General features: G+C 40.6%; 1 protein-coding gene across 1 annotated transcript; it reads left to right on the forward strand.

Moving 5' to 3' along the window:
- Nucleotides 1-493: 493 nt before the first annotated feature.
- On the forward strand, nt 494-11,159 carry LOC137268179 (centrosomal protein 15-like). Its single transcript, XM_067802712.1, has 4 exons — nt 494-689; nt 928-1,060; nt 5,048-5,122; nt 5,848-11,159. Exons 1-4 carry the CDS (start codon nt 601-603, stop codon nt 5,932-5,934), a joined length of 384 nt encoding a protein of 127 aa, XP_067658813.1. The 5' UTR covers nt 494-600; the 3' UTR covers nt 5,935-11,159.
- The last annotated feature ends 873 nt before the right edge of the window (nt 11,160-12,032 follow it).

The raw sequence follows: 12,032 nt of genomic DNA on the forward strand, positions 1-12,032 counted from the left end.
ACAAGACTGAGACTGTAAAAGGATGATGTTTTAACATGTTTATGTAAGTAAAACGCCAGAAGTTAAAAAAAGTAATGAGTTACATGACGCAACATGATTCTCAATAATTTCTGGGAATACTATAATAGTGAGCTCCGCTAATGGGCCAGCGCTGTGGGGAGCTTAGGTTGTCGACTTTATGCTAAAGCTGGTTCCCGGCTTCAACTGCGCATGCCAACTTACGCCAATACTTGCGATATGCGAAACGGGACCCAGTTTACAGAGGCACGTTTATGATACAAAATATTTTCCTCAATACTAATTACTAGTAATCCCTTTTATCAGTATTTGTTAACATGATTTGCCAATAATTTTCACATGATTATTTTATTAAAATCACGGTATCATTAGTAACGTATTATTTTATTATAGCTACGTTTAGAATGTAGACTTATAGTCACCATCTTATACCAAGAATTTTTCAAATCACAATTGTTGTTAGAGGCTTTAATCTATCGGAAAGCGTCGTCGACAACGAGCAAGAAGCATTTTAATTCGTCTGAATAAATGATTTCAGCAACAAGGCAAAGTTAAATGGTTCGGAACCTATGAGGCGAAGTCATGCCCCCAATGACAGGAGACACGTATGGTTCACGCGTGGAGAAATGGACCTTGAAAGAAATGCAGCTGAACAGACTTCATGAGGAAATGTAACGGTACTTTTGGCGTTTTGTTGTGGACAAAACGTCAAGATTAACGAAATGGAATTTCACACACGACAAATGTACACGGTAGACGCCCTCAGTAGAGTCTCCAGTGTTTATTTGTAATGACTACTGTCAGTTTTTGACAGAGATGACATATGTATGTAGGAATATTACCGTTTTGTAAATTTGAGAAAATCTACTCCCCAAATGACGTCAGATAGTGCATTGTTTTTGTTCACAGCATTGCTAAGAGAGAGTCTCTATTGCACTCAGCTGGTGCATACCTTCGGCAGCAGGTGGACAAGAGGGGCACTGCTCCATCTAACACTCAGACCATAGATGAGATCACCGTCAGGAATGAACGTCTGATAAAGGTCTGGACATACATACCTGCATATTTCATAAATTAGATCAATTATATAAAATTTCAAAACCCAGTTTAAAGGGGCACTGATGCGGAGCGAATAATGTTTCTCGCCAACGGTCTAATTACGAAACCAAACCGCAAATTGGTCAGCACCCGCTCCTTTGACAGTGACGGACAAAGGAACTGGGCTCCTGTCCATATTAGCAGAATTTCTTCACCTAAACAGTCGGGAGGCCGGATGCCCATCATATGCCATTTGTTTAAAAATATCCATGGTGTTCCTTGTCTGATCGTAACCAAATATCCCAGCAGTGTAGTTCTTTTCGGATGCTTGGATGGTATAGTTACTGATCCAATTTGATCCTATTTTGAATGTTTTTAACCTCGATATTTAATCATTTTACATGAAAATATGATGTCTACAGGCACGTAGCCATTTGTTTAAGTACGGAAGATTGCAAAGCTTTATATTTAGGTAATTCTGAGTGTTGGTTCAGCTGTGAATAGCAAATATCTTACGAAAAATTTGATAGCTATGGTAGCTACAATGGTTTATTATTTATGACAATAAAAACACACAGTTGATTTTTTTGAATTCGTAAACAAACAACGATGATTTTGCCTTTGGTAGAGAAATCTGAAAATTTTCTTACGTAAAAAAACCTTATTTCACCTATTTACCAAAGTACACAGCAAATGCCCGTGTGTATTCCTTATGTAACGAAATTCCGTTGGTATCCTCAAAACAGTTTCGGCCCAATAGTGTTTTCAGGATGCATGCGACACAGAGATTACATCTTCCTTGCTGTAACTCGCGTTTGATGGTGTAAACCTACACGTGTTATTTGTCATCATTCTCAGGATGGTCAATAAATGAATTTATAACAGGTATAATTAGTAGTAACACAACTTCGGTTACTTAACAAAGGTTCCCATTTGGCATTTCTCCTGTCTGGAGTAAATACTCAACATTATAAATTAAGGTCTGTAATGGCAAATGTATTGTATGTTATGTAATATGTGCATGTAAGTGATGCAAGAGGGTTTATCAACTGAGTTACAAAAACAAACACCGATCAAAGGATTAACCGATAACTCACCGATTGATTAATTACTTTTATCTTCTAGCGGATTTGTCAAAAGGCAGTGTGTGTAGATGACTACACCCTGTCGTAAAGTGTAAGTGCAAAAACAACATCCTCCCTTCAAAGAATTAACCACCCTTGCGTCGATTGATTGATTGCTCATTATTGGTTAACTAAATTACTTAGAATAGTGGACATCATACAATTAGTTGCCAGGTGTGCTATCTTGGGAGACCAATGAGAGGTTTATCTGGTTTTCACCAACGAAAGAGGTGAAACGATGTGTTACTTTTTCGCAAATGAGACAGTTGTAAGACACGCGACACAGAGCAGGATTATTTACCAGCTGCAGATGAATGGAATACGATTTCTTTTACGTGGATATTGATGGATACATTCCTGAACAAGGTAGTAGCCTGACATCGTTGCTATAAAATTAGTCTGTTTTACATTCATTTTTTGCATTTTGTTTTAATTTATTTGTTGTAGCATTCAGCAGAATCTGTATGATAGAAAAAACACACTAGATCGCGTATGTGTGTGAAATAGGATCCACATTGGCATTCTATACAATGTATAAATGTTGCTGTTATGTTAGAAATTTACTATGAGTATAAGCAGATCGTGTGTTCTTTTATTTATTTTCAGAATCATACAAGTATGACAATAAACTAACTAGGGTTATGTGACAAAATATAGAGACTACATTGGCTTCGTTATTTTTCCGTCCTAATAGTTTTTTACCATTTCTACCACGGGCAGATGATTAACCTTCAAAGTGTTTCATTTGTTTTCATAATACATTTGTAATGAAGTGAAAATGACTTTACCTTAGTTGATCTATCTATAATTAAACTCTCAGTTGCGCCTACGGACTGCGCAGCAGAGGTCACGAACCAGTCACGAATTCTGGGATATCATCCGGGTACTCACGGGAGAAAAACAATAACAAAAGTTTACACCAGTCCACGGAAATTGCTCCGCATCAGTGCCCCTTTAACTACAATCAGTGTACATATTTACTCATTTTCCTTTTCTGCCATGTGTTCTCCAGATATGAATATCTATGTCATATATCCATAAAAATGGACAATATTTGGATGCAACAGAATTTATTGGTGCATCCACAGGGACTCAGAAAATGTCCAAATATGTTTTGTAAAAGTTCCAATCAAGTAACAACAAATTTTAACTGAGTTTGCTACTGGTATTATTTGCAATTTAATCAATACAGCAAATAATGTAGTGATCATGATACACAAGACAATAACAGTATTAATACACATATTTAAATGTCAGACACCCATTTTGTTGTCCATGACCCCTGAAAATTAACAGTATGAGTCCCAGGGACCCTCAAATACAGGACTCGAGGTAAATCCCTGCATTATGTGTGTATGAAATATACAGGAGAGAAGGCACAAAAATGCTGTGACTTGCATATTGTAGCATGGGCTGGTAGAACTGTTTGCAGCTTTTGGAACAGATATCACTGTAGGCTAAGATTCACTGCACATCATACAATGCTCTGTTGTGGCAGGGCGACTGTAACTGGGAGAGAGGTCACTCCTCGAAAAGCCCCTTAATGTATGACGCATCTTGTTATGTGACCAGTGTAGCCATTATGGCGGAAGCTAAGTTCTTAAGATTGAGCCCTGTTTATTTCAACAATTATTTCATTTGCGGAGTGTAGTGACAACTGAGAAGATACATGTACAAGTCATTTTAAGGCAGATAATTGTTATTAGTGTCAGTATTAGTACAGTGGATTTGTTGTAAAGTTTCAAGTCAGCATGTTATAGCTTACTGGCTTCACTTCTTGGTACACAGCGAAGGAAGAATAAATTCTATCAATAGAAACTTCTGCCACATATTTGTTTAATTTTCTGAAACGTGTTTGCAAATAAATAACAGTGACAATTTTACAACTTTAAATAATTGTTAGGGTGTATTTAAGGTGTGTGAACAATATGACATATTGCCGATCTGATCTGATCCGCCACTGAAATACTGCAGGGCAATGCTCGGGTGTTTCTACTTAATGCTCTAAAACTTCATTCACATACACCTTTAGTTTTTATGAGTGGAATACACCATCAGGTGGAAGGTGTCTGTAAGTAATAATGATAGTTTTATAAGTTTTGAAAAATTGTTAGGATGTGTGAAAAATATCAGTCTAAAAAAAATTGTAAAAAATTCACAGAGTTGGTATGATGTTCTGATGATGATCAGCGTTTCATTGAGTATGTTATGTTTATTAGTTTTCGAGCTAGACTGCAATTCATCTTTTGAGCCCACCAGACTATACACCCATATACTGTGTGCACAGGATTACACAGTACACATCTCACACACAAAGTATTTGATATACTACACATTTTTGAGGCCTCAATAGTGCAGACTGATTTGAGGTTATAATTTGAAATAATAATCTACCCTACAGTTTATTTCTGACCTGGGTGTGAGTCCATTTGCACAATCAAAGTCGGCTTCTCGTTAGAGTTGTTTGGAGTTAGGAAAAATAGGAAAGTGGTATTTTTTTCCGACTTTCCCCTCTGTCAATGATGGTACTGGATCAGTGATTTCATTAAAGCTTGAAATTTCAACTAGGTTATTGTTACCTTAGTTGATATTTCATATCAACCTTTTGATGAGAGATGAGGTGAGAAAATACAATGCAATAACCATTTTTGTAGCATTTTTTACAGTACTTTAGCTGTCTGCTTATATGTATTAAAAGTCATTTTTATTTTTCGTAAAATTTAATCATTATGATTCATTTGAGTGTTTTAACAAACAATAATTTATTTTTCATATTGATGGTGAATTGACACACATTATTCAAGAATTTTATAAACAGATGAGTGTTGTGCACAATAAGCACAGAAACAAAATTGCTGTGTTGACAGGATCTTCGTGACACGCAATGGAGATTGGCACAGGAAGCAGGGAAACCCCCAGACACCAAATTCCTCACTCTACAGGTACACACAATCTAGTTTCTCACTCTACAGGTACACACGGTCTAGTTTCTCACTCTGCAGGTACACACAATCTAGTTTCTCCCTCTACAGCCAGGTACACACAATCTAGTTTCTCACTCTACAGCCAGCCAGACAGTCTGTCATTACAGGCAGCGTAGTTCTTTACAAGGTGCTATAGTCTCTCATTACCCAGGCACAAAGTGGACTACAATCTGCAGGTGCAGTCTGGTTGTTCTCAAGGTACTATAGTCTCTCATTTTTAATGCTTAGTCAGTCTATAATCTGCAGGTAAAGACAGTCTAGTTCTTCACTATGTGATATAGTCTCTCATTATGTAGGCGCAAACAATCTACAGTCTGCAGGTACAGTGTAGTACTTTACTAGGTATTATAGTCTCTCATTACCCAGGCATCAACAGTCTGTAGTCTGCAGGTTGAGACACTATAGTTCTTCACTATGTGATAAAGTCTCTCTTTTCCCAGGCACAAACAATCTACAATGTGCAGACAGTGTAATTCTTCACTAGGTGCTATAGCCTCTCATTACCAGGCACAAACAGTGTACAGTTTTTAACTTGGCGCTATAGCCTCTGATTACCCAGGCACAAACAGTCTACAGTCTGCAGGAATATATTTTGTAACAGGATGGGGAATAATGATCTTCTTGTGATATTTATATCAGTTTAAGTATATAAGTTAACTAACTGTCTATGTTTGGTGTTGCAGAGTAACTACTGGTCAATGATAAGGAGCATGGAGCCACTATGGAAGGAGGGCATAGCACAGGCGGGTCTGAGGCCACCCATACAGTAGCAGACATCTTATATGTGATAACTGCCATCTATATATCTACATTGCCAAGAGGTGTATTTAGAAGATGAAAGACTGTGGCCTATCAACACATTGTTACTGCCAAGGCCATACAGGCCTGGAAACAGAAATGACCAATAGATTCTCATTCTTTTCCCACAATGTTACTAGTCTATCTTTATATGAACCCCTGTTCTAACACGGCCTTGTTTCCCAGCCAAATCCCCTAGCGGCAAAAAATCACAACATAAATGATCTCCCTTCTTTCTAACCAGTCAGAACCTCAACTTTGATCCACCTTGACTGATACAAGCACATGTGGGGCCACAAATATCCCTCCTCTGTTGTAATATTTAATGGCTAGCTTGTCTGGAAAAAACATTGATTCGCCGATGCATGACTGAGATCTGTCTACAAGAAATATTTGCCCATCACACAGGGGAATAGGTTCTAGTTTTTGCAAAGCATACAGAATTTACCCAGGCTTTTGCCAATGATGACTACTGAAACAACATCTCTGATTGCATAAGTAAATGTGATTGCGACCAATCACAAATCCTGAACACTGGCACCATGAAAGGGTCGCATTAGAACAGAAGTTCATAGGAGCAACCTCTGTGGGAAGAGAATGGGAGATTCCAAGTTAAAAGTTTTTCCAAGTCAAAAATACAGAAAATGAAGTATCCCTAAGCACCTTATCCTACCTGTGAGTAGACTCTGCCAACATTAAAGTGGAGATACAGGTTGACCCACTCATGAATGTGTCTTTGGGTTAACGAATGTAGACACAAGTCTCTGCAAGTACAAACATAGCTGCTAGATTTTGTTGCAGAATTGTGTTTTAACTATTTGTGTTCTTTTCACACCTTGAAATTCACACAGTAACATGACTCGCATAAACGTATAACAAATATGCATGACAGAATGCCAAGACATCTGACGTGCAAACCATATATACCGATACAAACATCGTACACATAAAACTGTATGTGTGTACACTGTCATGAGAATATTAGACGTACACTGTCATGAGAATATTAGACAGTGTCACATATCCGGGGCTATGCATATAAATGTCAAATATACACAATGGGTGAAGCAACTTGATATATGATATATCATTACATATAAAGTTACAGGATTGTGGCCAGTAGGTGTAGGCTGTTCTCTAGGTCCCACCCCAACATGGTCAGGGACATTATGTGTATCATCATTATATTGATTGTTTCTCCTGTGGATGACAATACTGCACTTGCAAACAGAGGGCTTACTTGCCTTTTCTGCGGCCATTAGAAAGATTATGGCTCCTCTCAACATGGTTCTGAGGGCAACTGAGGCAGTGGCAATGGCCGTCGCGCATGCAACTTTGCATCAGCGGGCATACATTTGGATAGCAATGGTGTTGTTACACGAACAATTCCACACCATCCTAGATGAGTTTGCGCAATTCTTACGGTATATCACAGCAATGAGTCGCAGAGGACCTCTTCATTTTAAGTCCTTGGGGGATAGACCTCTTTCTTCAGCCATGGTCGGGCAGGTCACTCTTTAATGGAGCTATTCGGGATGTGGCTGCCAGAGTTGGACAAGATGCTCATTTACAGGTTTCTGTGGAGATGCTGAAATACCAACGGTTACAGTTTGAAGATTCTATGCATCAACGGAAACCTGATTGTTATGTTCCATTCAACCCAGACCTGCGTTCAGGGCTGGTGACTTCCTTTTGAGGACGGGGTAACAGGTTTTTTTCGGCTGCCAGCTTTTGCTGCTTCAAGACCAGTTTCCGCTTTTGACTAGTCCTCCTCTCAGAAACCTGACATGCAGTGACTTCAAGATATTCCGCCCCAGTTATGCCTAATCAGACTGCCCCAGTAGATGGAAGACTTGGGACTTATGCCCTAAATTGGACCATTCTGGGTGACACTTGTGTTCTGTTCAAGGGGTTTCAACTTCTGATCGTTGGTAGTCCTCCTCTAACTTTCTTTCTGGATCACAGATCAACGATAGATACCTTCCTCCAGAAACTTGAAATCGAATCCCTGGGCCTGACTCATGTTGACCTGGGATTCTATTCTCAAATCTTTCTGGACCCCAAAAAGGACAAGTTGACGTTAATTTTTCAACATGAAGATCTTCAGTGGGATATTTCAACCTCTGCCTCATATTTGGATGGTGTCGCTGGCCCTTCTCAGGACTATTATCAAACTGGGAGATTACATGATCAGCCTCGACGTGCCGAATGCATATCTCCAAATCCCAATCTTCCTGGACCATCGCAAGTTCTTTCAGTTATTTTCGAGGGCATCCACTATCAGTAGCGTGTCCTCCTGCTTGGAATTTCTTTGGCTGATGGCTCTTTACACGGGTCACAAAGCCAATCAGTTTTCTCCAGGATAGTATTCAAAGCTGACTGTATTCAGGCTCTGACCAATCGTGCCCTTCTCCATCATTACATGGAGTTTGTGATGCAGCTACTTCACCATAGACTGGTTAGTCAATCAGCAGAAATCGGAACTGATTCTTACTTGCTGTCTTCAGGTCACTGGAGCAGGTGTTCACAGAGGTCAACAAACAGTTTGTCCTGAGGAATCGTTTCTGCAAGATGCAGTGTCTAATTCCTTTTGCTTTGGCCCATCCCGGGACGCTTCTGTATCTTCTGTCGTCAGCTCAATTTTGCCCGTTGCAATTGTTTCTAGTTCCTCACATCAGAGCGGGCAACCGGTTTGCTCTGATCATCGAATCCCCATCTCCTTTGGTGGATGGAAGAATTGAACATTTACAGTGGAGTTTGCCTAGAGCTGTTTATCCTATCTCACCACCTGTATGGATGCGTGGACGCGTCTCTACGTGGAGAAGGCGTTGGGAGGCCTCATCTACTTGACCAGCAAGTGGCAGGGCAGTGGACTCTTGCAGATTTTGCTTGTCACATCAGTGTTCTCGAGCTCAGGGCAGTGATTCTTTCCATTTTGCATTGGCAACCCCACTTGTGAGCGACTTCCCTCATGATCTGGTGGGACAATGCAGTTGTTGTATGGCGGATTGTGTCAACGGGGTCGACACAGCTTCTGTGGTGGACTCAAACAGTTCGTTGACCCAGCAGACTTTCTTCAGATAGAGGTTCAAGCCAACCATATTCCAGAGTCACTCTCACGACTAAGTTGTCCTTCTCAGACAGAGTGCAAGTTTCACCCGAAGGTGTTCAGGTCCTGTCTTCCATTGCCGACTCCAACAGCTGACCTCTTCACCACCTGATTCAGCCATCAGTTACCTTTGTTTGTGTCTCTGATTCCGGACCCTTTGGCATGGGGTCAAGACGCTCTAGACATTCCATGGGATGATATCAAAACGCATACACGCTTCTACCGGTAGCCCTTCTTTCAAGGATACGTGTTTCCACCAGTAGCCCTTCTTCCACGCATACTGCTCAAGCTGCACACAGCTCAGTGGGTGACACTGCATTTGATTGCGCCCAATTGGCTGCCCAGAAGTCGGTTTGTAAATCTGCCAGAGCTAGCCAAGCCTGATCCAGTTCAACTTACTGATCGACTAGAGCAATCAGCTACTGGTGCCGCTCATTCTCCATCTTCCCGTCTGGTGCATCTACATCGCTCATTGACTGCTGAAGGTTATTCTAAGCGTGTTGGTACTGCTATTACTACAGCTATTACTTTATGATGATAAGTGGAAGAATTTTGAAACGTATTGCAGGATGAAGGGCATAACATCTCCCACTTCTGCTTCACCCAGATTGTGGCAGAATACTTTCAGCATCTTCGAACCTCCAGAAAGCTTAAATTTAAGGTTCTACGTTATTGACTTACCTGGCTGTCCTTAACATAGTTGTTGCGTCGGCCTCGTGTGTGAAGGTGTCCACTGTCCCTGAAATCCAGTCTCTCCTGAGATCATATGAGCTTGCTGACCACTCCCGGAAATTCCGACCTCCACCTTTGGATCTTTCTGTTGTACTTGCTCACCTTACGTCTCCAGTCTACGAGCCCTGCTCAATATGTTCCATCCAACTCGACCTGCGCTGAGAAGATTTTGAGCTTGTCACATTTAAGACCTTTTCCTCTTGTAGCTCAGGCTACAGCTCCTCGTATTTCCGAGTTACACTCACTAGATGTTTGTTGGGCCACCTGATCATCTGAGCGCGTTGCACGGTCATAGAGATGATTGGCGTGTGCCGATGTCGGGATGGGGCTAGAGGGGTGGTCAGAGGCCAGGAAGATTTAATCAACTTAGCTCACAGCGCGTTTCTACACCTGGCTAGCTGTTCTCGAGACGTTCGTAGCCTTAGGAAGTTCTTAAGCCCATTCTAAACACATTGGCTACAACTAAAGTTAAGAATTCTTAGGGCTACGAACGTTTCGAGAATAAGGGCCCAGCTGGACTTAGAAGACGAGGAGAGCTGCATGACGAGAGAGATAGAATGAGTATAGATATATACAATTTATGGATAAAATTTCAAATGTTATTTCCTGCAGTCAATCACGTAATATCTTACCGTATTTTGACCATCTTTAATAACTATTTTAAAGATTGAGACTGTTGCTGTGTGTCATTTCAAGCCCAGGTATAAATCATGTACCATCTGAAGGAAACCCTCTAATGAGCAGTTGGTATGTGATCAAGAAAAGTGTTTGCCATCTGAAAAGCAGGAAGAGTTAGTTTCCAGTTAGTACCGTACAGTGGCCGAGTTACAGTTTGAGCTATTTCTCTCTAACGCTTTGTCTCTGTTCCGCCAAATCGAGTTCACGATGCAAGGGAAATAACTCTTGCTAGCTTATTGACCCTATATTGCGCCCAAAGGTGTATAAAATCCCCTAATCCCCTGACAGGATTTGTGTGTCATTTGCAACACATCGAATTTAGCAGGCTTATGAATCGGGGAGGAGGGGTATCATACTGCAGTGGAGGTTAAGGCGTTCGCTCGTCACAAGGTTGGATTCCCCACATGGGTACATTATGTGAAGCCATGGAATATTGCTAATAGCGGCGTAGAACATAACTCGCTCACTCTATGTATGACATCTGTTACCAGTAACATATTAACGAAGGAAAACATGATTGTTAGTGTATGCCAATTCAATTTTTGTTTGTTGTCCAACGTGGCTACCAGCAATATTCCAACAAGCAAGACAAGTCTAATGACTTTACTAATTGTGGTGATATAGTTCTTTTTCTTGATCTCATGTTTGAAGGATATGTAATAAATCTGTTATTTCTAACACAGTTTGCTTCTTCAGTCTGAAAAATTATGAGTTATTTATCATCCGTGAAAACAATTTGGTTTTATTTACCCCTAGTGTTTGATGAGGGCCTGACGACAGGGAAGGCTACAATCCAGCAGTGCTACCACCATTCTCTCTCTCTCTCTCTCTCTCTCTCTCTCTCTCTCTCTCTCTCTCTCTCTCTCTCTCTCTCTCTCTCTCTCTCTCTCTCTCTCTCTCTCTCTCTCTCTCTCTCTCTCCCTCCCTCCCTCCCTCCCTCCCTCCCTCCCTCCCTCCCTCACACACACACTATTATGTTTTCCTAAACCATGTTTAATAATTCCTCTCGTGAAATATGTTTTATTCAACATTTTAAGCGCCACTTGGTATTCAGAATATACCAATTTTATCATGGACCTGTTGGAATTAATTTGTCTTATTTGTCGTCTCCATTGCTAGAAATTTTGTAACATTTATTCTACATAAAAACACTTATGGCGTAGTGGGCGAATGAAGCAGGGGAGGTCATTGTAAATATTCAACATGGAATAATACCCTCCTGTTCCTTCACTCCGTTGAACCGGAAGAGGGAATGGAGGCGAAAAACGGTCTGATATAAAAGAAAATGTTCAATAAACAATATTTCACGTGAGTAATTGTTCAACACGGGGTTGGAGATGTGAGAGCACAACCCAGTGAAGAAATGGGTGAATACCTTTGATGGTGGCGATATTTTATTTTTTACATGAAAAATATTTTTCGAACTCAAGCGAGGAAAGTACGTTGCCAACCTTTGCTCGCTTCGCTCGCACGTAAGAAGATTGGTAATTCTGTCTATGCTGCACAACCCAGTGGCGCTACAGTTTGCCTGTGACGAGACTATGTTGTTGT

Source organism: Haliotis asinina, chromosome 16 (assembly GCF_037392515.1).
Source record: "Haliotis asinina isolate JCU_RB_2024 chromosome 16, JCU_Hal_asi_v2, whole genome shotgun sequence".
Lineage (NCBI taxonomy): Eukaryota > Metazoa > Mollusca > Gastropoda > Lepetellida > Haliotidae > Haliotis > Haliotis asinina.

Bases quoted from the DNA above. Each gene is read 5' to 3' on its own strand.
- LOC137268179 (XM_067802712.1), top strand. From the start codon at position 601: ATGCCCCCAATGACAGGAGACACGTATGGTTCACGCGTGGAGAAATGG. The intron at 690-927 runs GTAACGGTACTT...TTTTGTTCACAG, and splicing joins AACAGACTTCATGAGGAAAT to CATTGCTAAGAGAGAGTCTC. The intron at 1,061-5,047 runs GTCTGGACATAC...CTGTGTTGACAG, and splicing joins GGAATGAACGTCTGATAAAG to GATCTTCGTGACACGCAATG.